Source organism: Phaseolus vulgaris, chromosome 3, assembly GCF_051622355.1.
Source record: "Phaseolus vulgaris cultivar YP4 chromosome 3, ASM5162235v1, whole genome shotgun sequence".
In the NCBI taxonomy this organism is placed as follows: domain Eukaryota; kingdom Viridiplantae; phylum Streptophyta; class Magnoliopsida; order Fabales; family Fabaceae; genus Phaseolus; species Phaseolus vulgaris.
The window spans coordinates 15,666,485-15,691,888 of NC_143500.1; the positions used below are offsets into that span (position 1 = coordinate 15,666,485).

General features: G+C 33.0%; 1 protein-coding gene across 1 annotated transcript; it reads right to left on the bottom strand.

Moving 5' to 3' along the window:
• Positions 1-22,803: 22,803 nt before the first annotated feature.
• LOC137806736 (uncharacterized) lies at positions 22,804-24,095 on the bottom strand. The gene has a single exon (XM_068606994.2). The coding sequence runs from the start codon at positions 23,978-23,980 to the stop codon at positions 23,087-23,089; it is 894 nt and encodes a 297-aa protein (XP_068463095.1). The 5' UTR covers positions 23,981-24,095; the 3' UTR covers positions 22,804-23,086.
• Between the last annotated feature and the right edge of the window lie 1,309 nt (positions 24,096-25,404).

Here is a 25,404-nt window from a genome sequence, read left to right on the forward strand (position 1 = left end):
CTAGACGCTCCTCTTCATGGGCTAGACGCTCCTTTTTGAGTCTAGACGCTCCTCATCATAGGCTAGACCGTCTAGTCTTGGAGGCTTGGCTTTTCATCGCGTGGTGAGCTTGGGCCCTCCTCCATCACCCACTGTACGCACAGACAATCAGGGAAGAAAGCACTAGTTACTCAGTTTTTTTGACCACCTTCAGAGCATCCATTCACGGTGTTCCGATACGGAGGTGTGTCACTTTGATGTTTCTCGCTAGCTGACTTGATCATCAGAGTGCAAACGGCCGCGAGGGCGCCCCTTTGCCCACTTCTTTTCAGGTACTCACAGACGGAGCAGAACAAAGGTGCCCTAGCTCGCGAGGACAAGCCACGCACAAAGACGACCCTGGTCAACCGGCGGGAACAGTACCTACACTTCTCAATTGTATACGTCTTGTAGGGTTCTTTGAATGTCAAGAGACATCCTTGGCACATGCATAGTGTTGATCAAAAGAGAAACTTCAAAGAGAGTATGTGTGTTTTCATTTCTTAATTTATGTAAGTGTGCCTTGTGACCATATGAACATCTCAAAGTCTTCTTTTTGGGTGAATCTATTGGGGTTATCTGTGCAAAGGTATGAACAAACTGCATACTGCATTTTCATCAATTTAAAAGGTAATTTTTTGTTATAGAAAATGTTCTTTTTTTTGTCACAGTAAAACAACCGATTGTTTTTTCGAAACAACGGGTTGTTTTTCCTCTGACACCTTTGTATAATGCTACCAAGTTTGCTTATGCATGATTAAACCATTTCTCTTTTTTCAAATCTTGCTTTTGGACAAATATACATTGAATGTGTCTCAGAATCTGATAATAAAAGATTATATCCACTTGTTTTCTTGAAAGCTCTATGTCATGTTCTATTCTTGAAATGTTAACATTGTTTGTACTGCTGGACTACTGTATTAACATTCTGATTTCTGCTTTGTACAACCCTTCTCATTTTCTATTTGTGAGAGCAAATAGGGGGAGCTGTTTATGCTTGATTTGGTTGTATAAGATAGCTTTAAAAACTGATGCATTATGTTGTTGCTTCTCTGCACTTGAAAGCACTTGATTACTTCACTTTTTCTGGTTTTTCTACTAATGTTATATATGTAGAAAACTAGTTTGTGTGTGTCTTGTTATCTTGTTGTTATACTTGCTTTGTATATGCATCAATTATGTGTTGCAGGACCTTTCAAGTACAGGTGCTATGTTGGAGACTAATCAAAGGGATGCTTCTTATTATGGTTCAAGAGCATACACCTTACTCATATTCTTGACAAGTCAAAATTCATGAGATATGTAAAGTAACTTGTACATGTTCATCCTATGCTTTTGGCTTCATAAGACCAAATGAAATTCTAAACATGTTGAGGTAATGCAAAGGTATGAATGTATTTCATTATGCATTTCCCATCACTTTGAAAGATGATTTGCTTTGAAAAATAACATTTTCTTTATGTCTCAGAAAAAGAACCGATTGCTTTCACGAAACAACCGATTGTTTTACCTCTGCCACATTTGAATAAAGCTGTTATGAATTCTTATGCATGATTACAAATGTTTCTTTGCTTTCATAACACATTATGAGTCAAATATGCATTCTTTGTGCCTCTGAATTAGATCATAAAGAGATATATTATTTGTTTTCCTTGAAATTCAAAGCTTTTTATGAATGGCAACCACATTAGTGGGGGTTTTTGACCATGATGGGGTTATTTTTTTTTATTTTTACCAAAATGGAGTCCGTTTAAAAAAAATTACAAATTTAGGCAAGTCGTGCCAATTTGGCACGACTTCATATGCACAAATCGTTCCAATTTGACACGACTCTGCCATGTCATACTAAAATTGTGCCAACTTGGCATGACTTTTGCCCTATCATACTGAAGTCGTGCCAACTTGGCACGAATCTGCCACATCTTAACTTTTTATTTTTTTAAAATTTTATTGTTTATATATTGGGTAGTAAGTTATGTAATGTTAAAAATTAATTTGATACATAATTTTCTAAGAGTGTTAGTTTTAAGGGAAAAAAATTGGATATATAATTATTTTTAAATTATTTAATTATTTCAAAATAATTACAAATTATTTATATTATTTGACTTATTTAAAATTTATATAATTATTTTTAAATTATTTAATTATTTCAAAAATAATTACAGTACTTATACCTTTTTATATTTTAATATAAATGACATTAAAAAAAAATAAACAGGTTTAAAAAATGTATTATTTGAATTGTGATAAAAAAAATTATTACTTCAGAAAAAAAAAATGAATAATTGTGATACACGATTATCCAATTTTTTGTTCCTTAAAACTAACACTCTTAGAAAATCATGTATCAAATTAATTTTTTACATTACATAACTTACAGCCCAATATATAAACAATAAAATTTAAAAAAAATAAAATTATGACATGGCAGAAGTCGTGGCAAGTTGGCACGACTTCAGTATGACAGGACAGAAGTCGTGCCAAGTTGGCACGACTTCATTATGACATGCAGAAGTCGTGTCAAATTGGGACGATTTGTGCATATGAAGTCGTGCCACTTGTAATTTTTTTTAAACGAACACCATTTTGGTAAAAAAAAATAAAAAAAATAACCCCATCATGATAAAAAACCCCATTGGTGGTCATGGGGTTGATGAATATTTGTGAATGTTTCTTTGGAACGTCTGGAAGGTTTGCTCTTAACAGAAGAAAGAATATTTCTACCAAATCCACCTCTTGAGCAATCATTTGACCAACTTGAATTGTTGGATGAAGAAAAGATAGGGGGAGAAATTGTGGTCTCCTTGCTGAAATTTATGGGGTCTATGGTACTTTGATTTTGCTGCTGTCATAGCTCTGATACACCATAGATTTTGTTGCAATTCTGATATGGTATCAAAGATTTGTTGCTGCAATGATGCTGCTACACACACTGGTTTTCTGGTTTATTATGTTGCTGCTATATGCTGGTTTTCAATGCTGGAAAATACTGATGCAAACAGGTTATTCTATTTTTATTCCTTTTTCCATTCTATTTGAGAAGACAAATAGGGGGAAAATGGTGTGATTTTATGTGTTGTAATGTTGTGGCTACACTATGGTGTTATCTGGTTTTATCATAGTTTAAAATTCTGCTGTTGTCATACTCTTATTCATCATAGTTATGCTGCACACAAGTCTCATTCGTGTACCTTCACGGGTTGGGTACGACATCCATCGCGTGGCTTGTATTGCCCAGCACCCGCGTTCCCGTGCTTCGTTGTCACAGTTTCTTCCGCTGCGATAAGGGTAACAGCTCGCCGCCTGATCTCATCGAAAGTCCTTGGTCGACTCCTTATAAAAGAATCATCGAATGGTCCTGACAAAAACCCTCGCACAAAGGCGTGGACCATCAGAGCTTCATCCTGGGTGTTGAGCTCTACCACAAAAACTCCAAACCAGTCCAGGAAATCCTTTAAAGGCTCTTCCTGCCTTTGTTTCACCTCAAATAGGTCGAAGGGAACAGGGGGTGGAGCCTGGTTGACAATAAATTGTTCCCTGAAAAATGTAGAGAATTGGTCAAACGAAGTTATGTGACCAATCTGTGAGACCAATGAACCAGCGCAGCGTTGTACCCGTAAACATTCCCATGAGTAACTAACAGGGCATAGCGTCTGTGCCTCCTGAAATCATCATCTGGGCATGGAGAGCCATGAGATGAGCCTCTAGATCTTCTGTACACGTGAACGTAATTTTAGGAGTCACGAAGTTCGTTGGGACCACGTCCTCCATGATTTGCGAGAAGGGCATTGTACGGGCCCTAGCTCGGGCAGGCTGGATCTGCTCTCCCATGGAGCGTTCTCCCAAACGTTGTAAATCCTTACGCAACTCCTCGTTGGTTTTGCGTAACTCACCATTGGTGACACGCGAAACGTCCAGCTCGATCCTGAATTGTTCTTCCCTGTGAGCCTTCTTCTGACCCTATGGAACCTTGTCTAGTTGTCCTCATGCTGCTCAGTAGCTTCAATCACAAATGTGGATGGGACCTAGTTTTATTGGGCCCCACGGTGGGTGCTAATGTTCCGACCTCAAGTCCGAGAGATAGCATCGCTAGGGTTAATCACCGCATTCGAGGTATTGTCCGCTTTGGAGGTCGGTGCTCCATCACGGTTTTGTCCTTAAAAGGCGCTTCGGTGGGTTGAGGGAGGAGCGAGTATATAAAATGCCCTTGGCCTCGACTCTTGAGCGATGTGGGACTATATTGGCATACGAGAACACAAGCACCCCAGTCGAGGTCTAAGGCAAGTGGATTTCCCTTAGCTGAGAGGCTAAGGAGCCTCTTCAGCCCCACGGTGGGCGCCAAATGTTTGTGTTGGTTGAGTTGGTCGCCGATAGACTTCTGTAGGCAAGATCGGACTTCGTCTGCCTCGTGGTGGAACTCGTGTTTTTCTTAATTTCTGGAAGCTGTTTTTGTTAAGACAGAGGGCGTCCTGATGACTGATCGCACTCCGACGATCAAGTCAGTACAAAACAATAATAAACAAGAAGTATATAACTCAATGCTTAGTAAAGTGTTAGCCAAGTGTTAGAAACAGCGTACCGTAACTAGGGATCTTGAGTCCCTTTAATAGAGTGTCGCTAGGTTACCTCTTGCGGTAACAACTTCTGTTACGAGAATCTTATCTTAAGTAGGGACATATTCAATGGGAGAAGATCCCGCTTCAGTGTGTATAATCTTAACAGCACAGCTGCGCAAAAATCTTATCTCTTAGGAGTATATCAAATCTTAACAGAATAACCACTTGGATACTCGTGTTTTTCTTAATTTCTGGAAGCTGTTTTTGTTAAGACAGAGGGCGTCCTGATGACTGATCGCACTCCGACGATCAAGTCAGTACAAAACAATAATAAACAAGAAGTATCTAACTCAATGCTTAGTAAAGTGTTAGCCAAGCGTTAGAAACAGCGTACCGTAACTAGGGATCTTGAGTCCCTTTAATAGAGTGTCGCTAGGTTACCTCTTGCGGTAACAACTTCTGTTACGAGAATCTTATCTTAAGTAGGGACATATTCAATGGGAGAAGATCCCGCTTCAGTGTGTATAATCTTAACAGCACAGCTGCGCAAAAATCTTATCTCTTAGGAGTATATCAAATCTTAACAGAATAACCACTTGGATACCCACTTGGGTATCGTTCCCCAGGATCAAATTTTTTTTCAAGTACATTTACATGTTTTGTGTATCATAGTATCATGCATATGTTATTAAGTATCCTGTATGCCAATGTTCTATCAAACCCTAGTGCACTTGGGCTTAAGTTGACATTGTACATTTTACTTATACTAGACCCAAATGCTCTATATGCACCCCTAGGCCCATTTAACACACTTTCAGACCTACCAGGCCTTATACGCGAAAGATTATACCAATGCATGAACGAGAGATAATATGAACATACCTGAGCCCCAACATGTAGCCCCTTATTCCGGCTGAGCTGACCTGCTTGTTGTAGACGTCGATGTCCGATTTTTGAGAACTGAGCTCTACGCGCTTTGGTCCACTACAATAACATTTAAAAAATTAAAATACATATACATTTATAATAAATTAAAATATTATAGTATAATTATAAAATAAATTTTAATAAATATAAATATACATGTAAGAATGATAAAATTAAAAAATTCGACATTGGTGTTATAATCATCCTTAAACAGATTTCACACTAATTACTACACCATTTAAATAAAAGGAGTGCTTGACATTACGTATTAATATTAATATAGACATATTCATAGTTATTTTAATTATATTACAATATATATAATTATGAATAATATTTCACCATATCGAAATGTTATATATTAATATGTGAACCTGTAGCGCATGGGGTCCTCACAATATCTTAATTTTAAATAATAATATTAAAAATATATTCTTTTTAATTTGGATATTATATTAAATTTGATATTATAAAATGTTTCGATACGGTCCGGACGACTGACACTTTTACTCGACATCCAGTCCAAGACCAACCAACACAACCAAAGTCATTACATCTAAACAAGATTAACGAGACTTTAGACTAATCAACGTTCAAGCGCTAGATAATGCATTCCTAAGCATGACCCGACTCTCTAATCTGATTCAAGAATAAAGGGTCCATGATAATTGTATAAATAGGCATAGATTCTAAGAATCAGGTACGTCATTATACACTATTAATAGTGTCGAGTGCCGAATTCTCACTTAAGCGTCGGAGTGTCTTTTGCAGATATCATCCGAGCTTGGAGTTCACGGAGACGAGAAGTAAAGTAGCGAAAGGAGTGTGAGGAATTTGTTTCAAGAAAAAGGAAAAAAGAGCTGACTGACTGACTGGAATGAGTGCTCGAATCGTTCTCTTGGTTCCAACCCATTCAAAAACATAAACTATAATACAAGTTCTATAATAATTAATAATTTAAAATACCTAAAAGTTAAAATTACATGAATTATTAATTACATAGAAGAACAATAACTAAAAAAATAATATTTCACAAAAAGTAAAGTACTCTGAATTTTAAAAAAATAAACATTAATTATATTTACATAAAAAAAACTAAACATAATAAAAGTTATATATGCATAAAATAAACTAAACACGATAGAAATCAATTAAACAAATCATAAACATTAAATGTAAATATAAATTGTTCAAGTCTCAATAATGTGAGACCGAAATTTAAATAAATTATGTTTTAATTTTCAACAAAGTAAGAACCAAGAATCTAAAATAATCATTTCCCATAAAAGGAGAATCACTCGAATTTCGTTATTTGGTTTGTTGACTTAGGCTTCAAAGACAATCTTGTCACATTTTTTAAGTTTAACCTATAGAAATTTTTCCATCCATCTTCAATATATTTGAGAATTTACTATTATATAATTTGAAATAATATAAGTAATAATTATTATTATAATAATAATTTTTTCAAACAAAGTAACATTTATTTTCATAATTTTGTTGTTTGGAAGATGTTTGTTCATTATCAATATGTTTGTTTTTTAGAGCATCATATTGCATTTGAATTTTAGGACTCATATCATCATATTGCATTTGAATTCAAACCTTAATATGAAGACTACTATTGACTTGTGTTTGAAATAGATCGAACAAAAGATTTATCTATATAAGATAAATACTATCATAAATTTATAATATTTTTTAACCTTAATGAAGTGGATCTCAACGATGAAAGGAGAGTGAAAAGATTAACCTTTTAGTAAATCAACAAATATTATTATTTAACACTGCATGAAACTTTTAGTTTCCAATAAAATCAAACACAAATCCAATAATGAATAGTAGTAATAAGATGTGTTTAAAATATGATCACCATACAATCTCGTACTCAAACTTTGTGAGTATTACAGTCCAATTTATTTGGATCCACAACATTACCAATTTGATATTCAAGTTCACGTAATTAAAAATCATTGTAACATCCCAATATTTTCCCACATCTAATAACCAAAATCATGCAACATTTAAAATTATATATCCCTCTCCATAGGGATTTTAAATATTTACATAAGATTAAAACAAAATATCCAAATTAAAAATAAACATTTCCATCCTCCAGTTTCTCATTGAGGAGTTTTGTCACCTGTAACATCATTTGCTCCCGTGTAAATACACGATCATCACAGATTAAAGAAAACAACCATAAAACAAAGCAAAGGGTAAGCTAGTTATTTTTAAAAAACTTCTAATATAAATATAATTTTAAATATTCACACAAAGCCATAAGTTCTCATGCATTTCCACATAACCGTCAAGTGTGTATCGAAATTTCACAATTCATCTTTCTCATGTCAGACTTCTACTGACTCACAACACATAGACACTTGACTCTACTTTTGGAAGACTTGTGTATTGAAATTAGAATCATGAGACCTGTACCTGTCATACTACTCATTGTGAATCCGCACAGCCATGCTCATAAACATCTAAATATCTCATCATCTCATCATCTAGTATGACAGGGTAAATTCATATGACCTGAAAGACCATATTATATTTCAAACCGCAATATGAACCTCCATTGACTCTCACCAACTGAAAAACTTTATCTATGTGATTCCATTATATCAGTAGAGGTAGGATGTTTCATTACGGGGCTGGCAAATCAATACACCCTAACATCCATCTCAACACGGTATTTCTTTTCCTGAAAATACTATGTCTTGATGACACTTTCACACCATTTCATATCTCATGTAACACATCAATGCACCATTCAGTCACATCATATTTTAAACTTTTCTAAACAATCCAAATATATCTCAAAATTCATTGAAATACATAACTAAGTTCCTTTAATAATATTTTTAAATAAAATTTAGATTTTTCACTTAAAAAAATATGCAATAATAAACTAAGCTTTCAAAAGCAAAAACAAAAAATTAAGTTTTTTTTTTACAGATAGTCTTGGCGTCTTCATGGAATATTTACTTGTGCTAGACCTGAATGTAATATACACGCCACATGCATGCACTTTCTCGCTGACTAGGCCTTTCATATATACGGGCTTCAACACACGTATCTCTGGGGCCCACTATCGCGACCAGATCACCGAGTCGTCCTGCTCCACAGGTGCCGATGTCCGATGTCGATGCCGATGTCCGAAGTCTGATCCAGTACAAAAACCAAAAGTGAAAATGAAAGAGAAAACGAAAGACAAGATAACATGGGTATCATCACTTCACCTCAAAAGTGTTTTTCTTCCTTGTATTTTTCATTACCTAAACATTCTAAATACTTGACATATTTGATTAAGAAGTTTAGGGATGATATTCAAAAACCTCCTAAAGGTTATCACTTTCTAAGAGGATTCTCCCAATATCATTTCATCCCCAAATATTCTTTCCAAACATGGCTTGTAGCTAGAATTCAACCATGTATTCTCCATAAGCTTAATGAACATAAGTTTGTTTCACACCTACCATATATAAATCATGTGAACAAACTCACTATGTTATTTGCAGGAGCTCTAAATTCGATGACGAATTCTTTCGAACCTGGAAAGCATGATACAAACCGACAGATAACTAAGGACACAACAAGTACTTCCCAAAAGGGTCAGTCATCTCAAGATACAAATTCAGGCCCCACCAAGCCTCGAGAAAGAATCAACAAAAAAAGAAGAAGCTATAAACCCGAATATTAGAAGTTCTTCCTTTTGGTCTTCTTAAAAAATAGAATATGTTTGTAAATAATTTGGGGTCATTTTAGGGGTCCAAATAGCAAAAATAGGTTAGAATAAGGTGCCTTTAACATAATAGGGGGTGTATGTATCATTTTAGTTTGCTCCTAGTCCTTTAGGAAGACAATTTGACCTAGTTTCTAGAAGAACAAGCCTAGGGCGCGAGTTTGACTTAGTCAAACTCTAAGGCTGCCCATTTTTTCCTTTTTCCCATCCTACCCTTCGTGCTTATTTTCTAAGGCTCCTTCACCTATAAATAGCAGATCTACCCATTGTATTTTACATGTTGAAATTGAATAGAAAAGTTACTCTGCACAAATATTGTGAGAGCTTGAGTGAGTATTGTCTCCTCTTCCTTTTGGTTTTATCTTAAAGAGAATGAGACTCTCAAGTGGCGACCTAGCACTTATCTTAGACCCACCAAGTGGCGTGACCACCCACCACCATCTCCATAAGTTTCTTCTTTCATTTCCTTCATGTTTCCTTTTCATTGATGTTTTCCTAGCTTTCTTCTTTATTTTCTTAATTTGCATATATTCTCACCATACAATGTCTTTTATATTTGCCTTTGTGAAATGCACCATCACACCTACTTAACCACTTGGTTAAGTTAGCGCCCAGTGAGAATTTTTCTAAGGTCATCACCATTAACTCCTAAAATCTCAATCTTAAAGTAAAGTGTCACCTAAAATGAAAACACCTAAAAATCAACTCACATCAATAAGGAAACCCTTAGAACCCTCCGCCATTCCAGACAGCTAACAATTTGCCGACCAGGCCACGCCAACCGCCATCGTCCCACTAGCCGAACCACCTAAAAATCTTGACTTTACTACAAATGTTGATGAAAATCGTGACTTTACCACAATTTAGAATTGACTACATGAAAAAGGTGACAACTTTGTTTGTGAGCAATAGAATTTTCAAGAATAAATTTAAGGTATACCTTGGATGCAGACGTAGAGAGTCGTCACGTCACCACCAACGTCTCAGTAGACTGTCGTGTCGTCACCGACCAACACCCACGACCCCTGCACCACCATCGTCCACCACCAAACTAGAGAATGAACAGTTAGTCACACAATCCCTAAATGTACCAAACTCTTTCGGATAAAAATCAAAATAAAAATCTTCTCAAATATTAGTAATTAAATCTTAGTATTTAAATCTTAGTAATTCAATCACAAAGTAGTTTTTAATATTGCGTAAAATATATCTACTAAGACAGGGCGTTACACCACTAAGTCTTAAAAAGGGTTTGTTAAATAAAATTATGAAGCAATAGAACACGATATGCACTAACTTAATACATACTCGGGTTAGATGTTAGATAAGGGGCAAGTATAATTACTGATACAGTTCGATAGTCCTGGCCCTAAGTCTTCAAGGGATGTAAATGGTAAAATTACTCTCTTTCGTGCCAAAAAGGAATACAATGTTTACATATTTATTTACTAAAATTGTGCAAAATCAATGATAATTGCATAGTATATTGTTGAAGAAACAAAAGATGAATATTTTATGGGGCTTTAAGGAGACAAGCAACTTTTATAGTTGGTGTTATCTGCACATAAGTGTGGCCATTCAAACAAATTGTTGAATTTGACATCAATCCCCAAGATTTGGCAATTTATTTGCAGAATATTAAAATCCCAAAGTTATCATTAATATTTTACTTTTGTGGTGATAGGTTTGTGGACCGATTATTATGATTTGATTAGGAGTCATATCTATATTGAAATCATCATGATAGGTTGTGTCATACTAGGGGGAAAAAGATTAACCAAAAAGAATGTTGCTTCCTGTTCATAGCATGTTACGTGGTTCCAGTCACTTGAGTTCAGATATTCTTATCAGTAGTCCACCCTTTGCTATATGTATTCTCATTTTAGGGTTTCATGTTCTAATTTTAATAAGAAAATATCTCTAATACTCAATACAAAACTTCATTAATCCCCGTTCAGGTAACATAATATATTTAACATACATATAAATGAAGTGGAGAAAAATTGTTTTATTGGTGCGAACTTTGAATTATTAATCTTTGAGTAGAAAATTGATAAAGCAAAATAGAAGATAACTCAAAGGAAGCAATTAATGTATATGGTGATTTTGATGTGCAGGGGTTTGCTAAGTTAGCCAGATCCTAGGAATTATATTGTTTATTTACCTATATAAAAAAGGAAAATTGTTGATTTATAAAAATAAATTGTTTAATATTGTACGCAATATTAAAAAAACAAATATTTATTTATAATGGTGTAGAAAATAAAATTATTAATTATTGGTCAGATAATCCACTCATAGATATGAATAAAATTAAATTATAATATATAATTAATTGTAAATTTTATCTTAGAAATTAATTTTATAAAATTAAATTAAATAAAAGTTAAAATTCATTTATTAACATTTTAAAACTCTATCCTAATAAGGTGTTGAGTTTTGTGTTACCCACCTAAATATCCAATCATTATAATAAAAATATATATTGAAAACGCGCATCAACTATAAATAAAAGTCAAATTATAATAAAAGTCTCACACTTTAAATGTTCATTCATTACAATATATATATTCAAAATCACAGTCAAATTAAAATATACAAATTACAGTAATAAAAAAAATCATTAAATAGAAACTAATTTTAAAAACTTAAAATAATTAATTATTTATATTAACATAAAAACTGTTTTATAAATTAAAAAAATTATTAATATTTAAAATAATTTTTATTATTAATAAAAATTTATAAAATAACTTATATCTAATCATTAGCTACTATAGTTTTAGTTAATAACTACTTTATATTCTAAATTAATCTCTATTAATCTATTAGATACTAATCTAGAATTTAAAATATTAGTAACTAAATTCTTGATAACTAATTTAGATATCTATTTAGGAATATTTTTAAAATTTTTATTAATAATAAAAATCACTTTAAATATTAATATATTTTTAATTTTAAAATAATATTTAATTTAGATTATAAGAAAATCATGAAATAGAAACTAATTTTAGAAAAAAATAATAATTAGTTGCTATAGTGACTAAATTAGAGACTATTTTAGGAACTAAATAAATTTTGGGTTTCTAAATTAATTTCTATTATTGTTAAATGGTTTTTAAATTGGTATTTAATTAGCAATCAAGGTTTTTCTACCAAATTTAAAAACTAAATAATTGGTAGTTAAAACTTGATAACTAATTAGATACCAATTTAGAAACTAATTTAGCAATCAATTTTGTTCTAGTTTCTAAAATACTCTCGTTACCATTGTAACTAATTATTTTGGTATCTAAAAATCGGATGTTCTTATAGTGTTAATCAATATAGTTATTAACTATTTTTCTGTTTCTAAATTTAATTATTATTTAATAATTTTTTTAAGTGTATTATTAAGATAGACTTAAAATCTAATATTTTAATATCATGATATAACACTGTACTGTAGCATTGATTAAAACCGACAATAATAATAAATAGGGGTATTAATAAAATATTATTCAATAAAACGGTAAAACCAAATTAAATAAATGAAACAGAAAAAAAATATTTATTTCGGTACAAACTTTGTTTTATATTAAACTGAACTGAAGTTGATGTAATTTTTTTCTTATATATTTTTAATTAGTAATGGAATGAACCCCATAAGCAACATGTTAATAAATAAAAAAAAAATAAAGCAGGGTAAGATTAATGGGATAATCTGACTTAGGAAGAATAAATGATGAATAATTAGTGATGGGTCCAAGCTTCCCTTGGCATTGCAAGATTATGTGTGTGAAGAGAAGAGAAACAAGAAGCCCCCACATGTTAGTACTTAGTACTCTCCACCAACGTCACTTTTTTTTTTTTTTTATAGTTAATTTAATTTGTTACTTGTTGACAAGTTGGTGCCAGACATAATTGATGTTTCTTCACTTGGTTCACAATTGTCCAACATAAAGTAAAACTAAAATCTTGCTTTCTCATAAGCATATTTAGCTTTTGGTTAATGGAAGGGCACCACTACTTCATCCTTTTCAATGTTTTTAGCTCTTCAGATAAGATTGTGACTGGCTATTAGATACAGAATTTTAAGTACATTTTTTGTTGTATTATTTTTGTGTTGGAATGCTTCACAATTTGTGCTGTGCTGTTAAGTTGGTGGATGCAACAAGGAGCATTGGTAAGGAGTTGGAATGGGTGGAAGATGAATTGCGAAGGTGGTGCAACCTACGGTTGTTAATACTGATTTTATTATTATACTTACTATAATTAATGTATTATTATAAAAAAAATATTTTCTAGCTGTACTTTATATTTATAAAAATATTATAAAAAATAATATAATAAAATTGATATTTATAATATTATTTTAATAAGTTATAATTAATATATTGTTATAAAGATAAATTTTGTATAATAGTAATCATTACAAGAAAATTAAAAATCATTTTTTAGTGACCAAAATAATTAGTTACAATAGTAACTAAATTAGAGATCATTTTAAAAATTAAAAGAAAAATTGATTTTTAAATTAGTTTCTATTATTGTTAAATAGTTTCTAAATTTATATCTAATTAGTAATTATTGTTAACTACTAATTATTTAGTTTCTAAAAATTTGGTCTTTAAAATTAATAGAAACTAATTTAGAAACTAATTTTTTTTAGTTTCTAAAATAGTCTTTAATTTAAATACTATTGTAATTAATTATTTTGATCTTTAAAGATTAGTTTTTATTTCATGATTTTCTTGTAGTAAATGTATTGATTATAATAATAATAATAATATATTATTATATTATTTTTTATAATTATGATTAGTTATAATTACTATTACTATAAAAGTAAATATTATTAATAATAATAGTGCATTAGTATAAGATAATAATAATGTTAATATTAATTTTTATTATTAATCATTATAGTTAATATATATTATTTTAAAAAATAATGTATTTGAAAAATTTTAATATCTTGATTTATAAAAAATTCTATGAAATAAATACATAAAATGATAGAAGATCGAACTTAAGAAAACACAAAATGCCAAAATGTCAGAATATGAACAAACAAAACAGTTTATTATTCACAGTATCCACAAAAGTAAGGCAAAATTTAATTTATTTAGACTTCTTATGATGAAAGTGATTCATATAAGTAAGACCACCGTGAAAATCTTCAATTATACATGTATCCTACGGTTCGGGGTGTTGGATACCGTTCCAAATACATTCTTTAATACAAAATAATTAACTTAATTACGATATAAAAATTTACTTAAAAAGTTAATCCAAAATAATAGTAAAAAAAATATTTATTATATTTAATTATCTCAAATTAAACACTAACTAGACAGCAGAGTGTTTTTTTACAGATATATTAATTAAAAATTCATACAATATTTTCAACCTAAATCAGCTCCAGTTCAAGAAACTTAAAGGAAGATGGAGACATCTTTTAAGTTTTTTTATAAAATATATAAAAACATGAAAAAAGCCAATATCACCCTTACTCTACTAACTGTTTACAATTTCTATCCTATTTACCTTTAGTCATCTAATTAAAATTAATAATAAATTTAAGTTATTTGTGAGAGTGTCTTACCTGTAACTTGTTTGGAAAAAAAGTTAGAATGAAGTGATAAAATTAAAAGTCGGTGATAAGGCATAACTAACTTTGCTTAACCATTATTTTCAACTTACTATATATTATCAGATAAACTTACATGAGGTCAACTAATAAATTTTACAAAACAAATTCAATGAAAATTAATTTATTAATATTATCATGTGGTTTATTTAAAAGACAAAAAAAAGGAAGCATGATCTTCTTTGACAGAAGTGAACGCATATCTAAAATGAACCAAACAGGATTTGCATTTACGTTGTTTTATTCCCAGTTGAGAAATATTTTAATGGAAAATATAAGGATGCAAAGGTAGAAGGGTGCTGCAGCCTAATCCACAAACCTATCAGATACTGAACATAAGTGAGTGAAACATATATCATTGCTGTATGGAATGGATCAAATTGTCTTTTCCAATTAGAGCTTATATCCTACGTTAGGCTGCCTTTACATTATTTTTTTAAAATATTTTTAAAATATACTTTCTGGAATTCATAAAATATATTTTTAAAAAACATTTCCTGAAATAGAATTTTCAGAATAAAGTTTCCAGAAATACGTTTTAGAATATGTTTTGGAGAATAAAATTTTCAGAGTATATTAAAAAAAAACATTCCAGAATAATGATAAATTAGAGGAGATATTTTGAACATTTTACCTAACTGATGGGTGCAGGGAGAAATTTGATGGGGTACATAAAGAAACATCCTTTTGTTGGTTTTCTTGTACCATTAGCACAATGTGGACCAGCCGACTGTTTCTTCCTGCACCTCCATATTTTCTTCTGTCACCTTCATACACAACATGAAAATACATTTTTGTCCTTCTTGTGTCACTCCCATAGAGTAGTTTCTGGATTATGTAATTCGGAAACTCATTTGATGAAAGACTTCCGGATTACATAATCCGGAAGTTAAATAAGACTTCTGGATTATGTAATCCGGAGAATAATCATGCATCTGAAAAATGGCTTCCGGATTATGTAATCCGGTAGCTAATTACAAATTTGAAAAATGACTTCCAGATTACATAATCTGGAATATTATTATAAAGGGGCATTTTTGGAAATTTGAAAACTTATGGAGGTGAGAGAAGAAGGTATGGAGGTGCAGGAAGAAATAGTCGGACCAGTCTACATGGTAGAAAAACATGTAGGAGGATACATTACTTCTTACTGGTATCATTTTTTTTCTTTCATTTTTGGGTATTTTCTTTTATACCAATTACCCACGATAATGGTTTTACAGAATGAAAGTATGATTATTTTAGGTTGATTCTTCCTACACCCGATCATTTTAGATTGGCACCCAATTGTAAATAGAAAAAGACTAAATTGCCCTTAATGAATTTGAATTAGGGTTTAGAGCAGCAATAACGACGGTCACCTTGAACTCCTCTGAGGCAGTGAAAGTCAGAGAACGAACCATCGTCGGAGAAGAGAAGGTAATTATTCTGGCTTGTGGATAATTTTATGCGGAATTTAAGTTGTGACTTCCGGATGTTTATATTCGGAATTGAAGTTTTTATTCTGGATATGTTTATTCGAAAATGATATTTGACTTTTAGATATTTTTATCTAGAATTTGTTGTTGTTTTGCGGATGGGTTCGTTCGGAAGTTTTGTGAATTAATTTCGGATATTAATATTTGTATTTGGGATAGGTAGTTAGGGCACTTGGCAATATGGTATTTTTGATTTGTTCCTTTATACTATCTGTGTTCCATTATAATTTTGGATTGAATGTTACTTTATGAAAAGTAAGATGGTGAGGACTAGAGGTGAATGAAGCTCTAATTTGGACCGTGTGCGACCAACTGCATCGGTGAGAAGAAGATGGGGTGGTCCTAGTACTTCAGTTCCAAATGAACACTTTGAAGATTATATTGAACAAGAAGAAGTTGAAATTGATGATGAAGGCTATCCAGGAGGGCCAATGGATAAGTCGTTACTCATTAATTATGAACATCATGTAGCCAGACTGATGGGTTGATACCAAATGATTGGTTGTTCTTCTTGGAGATTTGAAAAGGGTGGCGGAAGCAATGGATGTGATGGATCAAGGAGGGCTCATATAGAGCTATGGGTTTGTAGGTGCATGAAAGGTATTGAGAGTGATTGGTTGGGCCATATCACTTGGAGAAAGGTGGAAGTGAAGATCAAAATGTCTAACCTAGCGAGACTAGACAATGGAGTAGAAGCTTGCAATATTTGACAGCATTTTACTCATAAAATTGATCTTACAAAACATGAGCCAAGCACCCCATTATATAGGTGCAAGTGCCTTGGAGAACAAGGAGCAAGGGTAGGAATGGGAATACACAAAAAAGCGACTACTAGGGTTTTGACTAAAGTCAATGCCTCACCCTAGGAGTAAACTTCTAGAAGTTAGGTTAACTTCTTACCCTAAAAGGTTTTACTCAAGCTATAATGATAGGCACCCCCCCATTATGCTAAAGGAACCCTATTCTATCAAAATTACAAATAAAGAAACTAGCTCTCATGGCTTGGGCTTTACTTCTTATGGTCCTCTTTGAACATATAAAGAAACATTTCTCTGCCATCAGTAGCAGAGTCCCAATCTTCTTGAATCCTCTTTGTCATGGACCTAGTTGTTGGGCTTGAACTAGGGTCTGAGTTTGGGCCTCTTCCATCACAGACAGTTGTGGGATGGTTTGGTAAGTAATGAAAAATTAATTTATTGTATTTGGTATGTATGTATTTATTGATGATATATGTTGGTTATTATAGGATCGTGGTGAGCTGAAGGTTGTTTCACATGAAAGGAAGATAAATAAGTTAGGAGCACCTCATGAGCGCATACAGGCTGTTGTAGAAATGTCAGGCTTAGGTGGTTTGCTTCATGCTAGTTATGAGAATTTAGACTCAGGGCTGCTGTGTGCTTTTGTAGAGAGGTGTCATGTAGAGACAAACAACTTTCATTTATCGGTTGGGGAGATGACCATCACTCTTGATGATGTGTTAAATTTGTTACATTTACCCATTGTCGGTCATTTTTACACGCAGAAAACCTTAGATGCAGTTTCAACGAATGATTTATTGGTAGAATCCCTCCGTGTTGACCTTGGAGTTGCATATGAAGAAACAAGACACTGCTAGGGAGCTCATGTGCGCCTGAGTTGGTTAAGAGATGTGTACGAAGACGCATGCTCAAGGAGGCAGTGGACTATGGCTGCCAGAGCTTACTTACTTGACCTTGTCGGTTGCATTATCTTTGCCGACAAGAGTGCTACATCAGTTAGTCTGTTTTATCTTGGGTTTTTTGTTGATTTGAGGCTGACCGGGGGATATTCTTGGGCGTCGGCTACATCAACTCAAATGTATGAGCAACTAGGAGATTGTAGTTATACAAACACTAAACAACTAGCTGGTTATGCGACATTGTTGCAGGAGTGGATTTATGAGAACTTCCCGTCTATAGGGATGAGACGTATGCAAGCACTGTATTATGAAGACCAACCTTGGTGTAAGATGTATGATGCAGGAAAAGTTACTTCAATTGTTGTTGTTCGATCGCAGTTAGATACATTGACACTAGCTTCCATTCAGTTTTGTCCATACGACGAGCACATGGAAGAACGTCCATTCAAGTGGATTTCCTTATTCTATGGTTATTTGAGGCTTGGAAATTGGACACAATTGCACATGCCAAAACGTGTGTTGCGTTAGTATGGATATACACAGATCATCCCTCGCAACCCATCTGTACTTAAACATGGTGATCTGGATACAAATGAAATGGACCGTCGATGGTTATATTTCAATGATTATGTCATATATGATATGGCCATAACATTTTATCCTGACGCTTGCATTGAAGAGTACATATCTTAGTTTAGATCTGTATTACATCCATATGTGATTAATACGGAGGAGGATGAGCGTCCTGTACTGGTACCCTCAGATGCACGTGGCCACGGAGCAGTGCCAACTCATCCTCAGGAGTCACATCATTGTCTACACTTGACCTTCCAACATACGGCTGACCCACCATTGTCTCTGCCAAATCATGATTGTGAGAACCACAAATTAATTCAACCATCCACCATTGACCACCTTTGACTGGTTTGCCTCGCAATCTGAAAGGACACTCACACTTCCTACTTCCCGTTCGACTGATATCTACATCTTTTTTTATACTGTTTGTATTTACCTCATCTCTCACAACCTAACAATACGTAGGTCATCCTTCCCCGTTGTCTCGTCCATGTATCCGACCTTAATATAACAATAATAAACCCATAACTATAACCAACACTTCTTGCCCACTCTAACAGCTCATCTCGATCACGAAATACCTACAATAACATATGCCAAATTTTAAAATCATTCATAAAAAAAAAAACATTCACAACCCTGACATTGACCTACCTCATTTGTAGTAAATGTCTCACTACATTCATATGCCCTATGTTCATTATCTAACGCATTATAACTTATTGACTGCTCCATATCAACATCATCTAATACATCCCACACATCAATCTCCCCTATAATTCCCATGTATGAGTCTCATGTAACCATTGGACTGTTGGAAAAAAAAATAACACTTAGCTTCCGGATAAATAAATCCATAAGGCAAAAACAATCATTCTGCATCCAAAAATCCAGAAACCATTTAACCATTTTGGATATGTATATCCGAAATGCATAACATAATTTCGACTAATCATATCCGTAAGCCACTTTTCACCTATGAACCTGGGCGTTCAGAAGCTACAAAAACAAATGTTGAATTCTTACGGATTTCTATATCCAAAATTTGTTATAACTGCTTCCGGGTGCCTACATCCGAAATGCAAAAACCAGGCTTCTGGATGATGATATCTAGGACCTGCTCAGTTCGAACGAAACGCGAAAAACAACTTCAAATGTGTTCTTACCTCATTACCTTGGCAACCGCACCTTAGAGTGAAAACGTTTGTGCACAACCCCATTAAAACCACCTCTTTTGCAGCTCAAAGCATCACCAACAGAAAATCAAGTTCCTCTGCACCTCACCATTCACTATTTTTCAAAGTGAAGAAGAGAAGGACACAATGAAATTTTAAAAATTTCGTCGGGTGCCAGTCAAAATTGATCGGGTGCAAAAAGCAATTACCTTATTTTATGGGATAATGTTCACTTTTTTTATTGAATTATTTAAAATAAATAAAAAGTTAATACCGAAAATTAATTAGTATTTAAATTAATCACAAATTGGATATTATTAATTTTAAATAAAATAAAAAACAACTTAAATACATAATAAAAATATGTCTTTTTTATTCCTACTAAATTACACAATAAAAATGTGTTTATGTTGTGTTGTATTAAATACAGAAAAAAAAACTTATAATTGAAGGTAGGAGTGTGAGTCATAAATACACAAATAATGGGAAAGTCGGACACTGTACCTTGACAATATAACAAAAAAGTGTATTGTACATACGTGAAACATGCTCTTGCAAAAATTATGTTTTGTGAAAATGGGGGGTGTGGGAATAGCAAGGAGTGCGAAAGCAACATGCCCCAACATGTATTGTGATAATAACTTTTGGGCTGATTCTCCCTGCACCATATCATTTATGACTTGCACCCAACACACTTACGTGAAATGCTCATTTTGTCCTTAATGATTGTAATTTTTTGTCTTTTGGATATTTATATCTGTAAGTCAAATTACGAAGTTCTGAATATACAAATCTGGAACTAATATGTCACTTCCAGATTTTACCATTTTGAAGCTTATTTGGACAACATAAATGACCTTCTGGATATCAAGATCCGTAAGCAAACATAAATGAGTTCCAGATCTCAATCCTCAGCACCATTTACAACACACCATACTGGATATGAAAATTCGGAACTCATTATTCACTTTTGGATATGACCATTCGGAAGCTTAAATGAAATATGAAAATGATTTCCAAATTTCAAAATCAAGAATGTATAAAAATGACTTCCGGATATTGAAATCCATAAGCAAATGTGTGAAAATGGTAGAATGGGGTTTTAAAATTTTCGTAGGGTGTGAGTCAAAATTGATTGGGTGCGGGAAACAATTGCCTAACTTTTGTCTTCTTGCAAGGATCCACAATTGGGCTTAAAGACTGGATTATGCTTTTAGACAAATAAAAGGATATTTCTTCCTGCACCCATCATTCTTCTTCCTGCACCCCATCCTTTTTGAAATCCTAAAATTGTCTTTCGCATTTTATTTCAAAATGTAGCTTCCATGGAAGTGTGTGGGTCAGAGATGGGATTGTAGAGATTACTGCAACAAAGATTGAGCTCAAAAAAGGTACGATGGAGCTCCTGGTGTGTTAAGAAGGTTTTGTTGGTGGTTTGAGGTAAAATATGAGACGAACTGTACTCTTTTGAGTTGGATATGGTAACGTGGGTGTTTTTGAAAATGGGATTATGGAAATGAATTCTAGAATGGGAAAATGAATTCCAAAAGTAAAAATTTGTAAGGGAAAAAATACATTATGGAATGTGGTGCTCTAGAATGAAAAGTTATTTTTTCAGAATGGTGTTTTCGGAAATGAAGAAATCCATTCCAGAATGGGTGTTCCGTAATCCAACATTCTTTCCTCAGAAAAAACTTTCCAAGATCATTTTCGTCATTTAACATTTTTGATGGGGTGTAGGAAAAGAATGATGGTCTGCAGAAAGAAAAACCCCAAATGAAAACGTACTTTGAAGTTAGAACTCCTTGAACTTTTTATAAACATATCGGGATACCACATTTTATTATGAAAATAGAGCATTTCAAAATTTAAATGATTTAAAATATTCTCAACTGTAATTATCATTACTGTTCAAATAGATTAAGTTATTAAAACTAAAATATTTTAAAGAGATATTAAAATTTTCATTTTACATATTATAAAAATATTCTATTTATATAAAATTCTCATATCCTTTATCTTTTTGTTCTCTTTTATTCTATTGTATAATATTAATTTATTAAATAGTTATAACTGAATACGATTCAAGTGATAAACTTTGTACATGTAGTGCAACTTGTTCAAACCGATAACTATCCTTTTTAATTAATAGTATATAAACTAATTATTGTTAACCTTTTTATACTTTTATTTAATGACAGATGATTATGTATAGTAAGTTTATTACATTTTATAATAGTCATTTTAAATTTTCATTATAAAAAATATTTGATTGATTAGTAGTGTACACATTTTAAATTAATAATTCTCTATAATAAGAAAATACTCGATCTAATAGACTAGGGATTGACTTATATAATTAAAATTCTGAAAGCCTTAATATTGAGATCATAATAGTTACATGACTTTCGATTTTACATGTTATGTGACAAGTCCGAGATTACCAAAATGACTTAAAAGGAGTTTGAAATTTATTGATTGAAACTTGATCTCAAATTAATTGTACTATGTGTTTAATTAGGGGATATTTAACGCAATCTAAGTTTATGTTTTGGATTGAGGTGAAGTCCTGGTGTTGCACCCAGAGTATATTTTTGTACTTAAAATCAAAAACTGAAATGCAATAAAGTTTCTATAAATCAAGTAAACACAATACCATCTCATCATAATTACCAAGAGAAATTAAGCCATCATTAGCAAGGGGTTGGAAAATAATACATAAACTTTGCTTCTTTACTTATCATTCAAAATTAAGTTTAGAGAGCATTGAGAAGTACTTTTAGACGCTGCAACGCTTGTATTAATGCAATAAGTGTTACTAAAATTAAAAATAAAGAGGCGTGGAGCAGTGAGCATTGGAATATACTCTGCTCTCTCAGTTTTGGAAAACCAAATCCTCTGCTGAGTTCTGACCACAAAAGCAGAAGGAAAAAGACAAATTGGAAATTTTGTTTTAAAAAAAATATAAGCAGGCAGAAAGGAGAAAGGAGGGAGGCATAGCCCCACTTGCAGATAGCGAGTAGGGAAAAGTCAGAAAAACAATTATAAATACATTCTGATAAAGCATTGGAGGAACAGAACAAAACAATGGCATTTCATCACGCTACCACACTAACCAATCTACTCTTAAATCCTAAGTTGTAGCCACAAACAGGTACACCTTTTTCAGTTACACACAAACATAGCCTCCTCCTAAACTAAACTTAGCACAGCACCAGTGGTAAACTAAATAATAAATAATTCACATATTATATCACCATGTATATACGGTGGAAGCCAGAAAAAATGAAGAATAGAAGGAAAATGAGAAGAACTAGTGAGAGGCTACAACGCTTTTCTTGCTGAAGAGGCTGCGCAGGTTAAAAAGCTTACCCCCTACATTGCCATGAGCTGGGTTACTGTTCCCACTGTTACTGTCACTGCGAGGGATGTTATCAGAACCGCCTCTGACTCCAATGCCACTATTCTCGTCACTTCTACAGGTCAAGTCATGTCGGTAACCGATGCACATTGGGACATTCAAATTCAAAACCTTTGTTTCTGGGTTGCCCGAGCCGCCGCTCAGTTTGCTCCGGCGACTTTTCGGTTTCATGTCGTGGTTGAGAGGCCAAGCTTCTGGATTCTTCGCCCGGCGGACCTGCCAGACTGGGCTGCTCCTTCCTAGATGGACTCCGCTCCGGCCCGGGCTGCTGGGCCACTTCCTTGACTTGGACTCTCCTGCCGAATTGCTCCGCGAGCACGGCGCGCTGTTCGCTTTGCGGGTCGCCGGAGCGAATATTTTGGGTCGGGTGCCCGCGTTGCCCGCGGACCTGCTCCGGGAGAATGGCCATATGTTGATGTTGAGCTCCGCTGAAGAGGCGACGCCGTTTTTTTTCTCTTTCTTCTTAGCGTCGGTGCTGCTTTCTGCGTTTTTCTTCTTGAAAATGTCTTTCCAGCGCTTGGACGCGGTGGCAGTGGCGGCGGAAGTGGAAGTGGAGTCGGTTAGAGGCGGGGACGGTTCCGGGTCGGGTGGGTAGTGGGGTTGGTGGGGTTTGTTCAGGAGGTGGAGAGGAAGGAGGACCCCGTTGACGAAGAGTTGATCTGCGGAGAGAATGTGAGGTTGTGGGAAAGAGGGGTTTCGAACCATCCAGAACTCGAATTCTGGCGAGGCACAAGGGCTGGTTCTGGTTCTGGTTCTTCCGGGTGAGTAGGGTTTTTTGGTGTCCATGGAGATTCGGAGAGTGAGATGTGAAGGTGGTGAAGCTGTTACCAATATATCGGCTTTTGAAGAGTTGGTGTGTGGGATGTGAATGTGCTGAGAGAAAGGAAAGTGTTTTCAATTGTTTTTACTATGCAAACTCCTTAAATTCTATTCTTTTTAATAAAAAATAAAATCACTTATAAAAAATACATTAACATGATGTAAAATCCCTTATTTAATATTTTTGAAATAAATTTATAAATGAGATGATGTGTAAAAAATAAAATAAATAATATGGAATGAGTTAAATAGGCTTAGAAGGTTAGGGCTATTTTGGGTGCAGGCAAGGCCATGTATGACATAAAAGCATGCCATTTGGCATATAATAATTGGTTGGAAAGAGGATAATTAATATGTATTTAATAAAACAAGTGAACCATAGTTATGCTAAAGCTTTGGGGGCACGCACCTACCCCACTCTCATCTGCTTCTACTGTGCTTATTTCAGGATGTGACATAACATTATCTTTTCTCTTTTCTTAAAACCTCCACTAATATTTTATCTCTCATATATATATATATATATATATATGTGTGATTAAGAACTTTATTATATATATATATATATTGAAAGAAGTGAACTTATCAAATAAATTTTAAAATTTGAAGGTTTTTTTTTTCCATTTTAACTAAAATACTAAAAAATTCTACTTATAGTTTTAGAAACCGTGTTTGGAATTAATATAATTTTAGCAAGAATTTTACTCACACTGTGCACTTTAGAATAGGAAAAGTTATGGTGCGTTGCACCTTCTTAACATTTACAATTTCAACAAATGAAATTATGCCCCCATGAGAATCTAATAACGATGGATTAATACGATTATGTATAAAACATTTTAAAACTAAAAAGTGACATTATTTTTTAAATCATATTGGATAAAATCAGAAATAATTCATGAAGAAAATGATATTTTTAATATGGTTATGTCAACTTTTTAAACTATTTTAGAACAAGAAAATCTACTCTCTAACAATATATAGAATTATTGATAAGCGTTTCTATATGTTCTTTTTTTATTTATTTTGTTATACAAAATTATATAGGTTAATTCTCATGTTTTGAAAAAGACATCACAATGTTTTATAAACTTGCTTAAATTATAATAAAAATACGTATAACAAAACTTGTAAAAAAATGATTTTATTAACATCTTTATATTATATCAAACTTATAAATATTATATATATAATTAATAAGTTACATTTTGTTGACAAATATTTGATCTTTCTTGACAAATATATAATTATTTTTATTTTCTTGTATTATCGTTATGAATTTCACTATATCTTCAGTCTAAAGTGAATTTGGTTAAGTGTATTATGTAAAATTAGATGTGAAAACTAATTTTACAGTTACAAACTTTGTTAATAGAAATTTATCCTCTTTC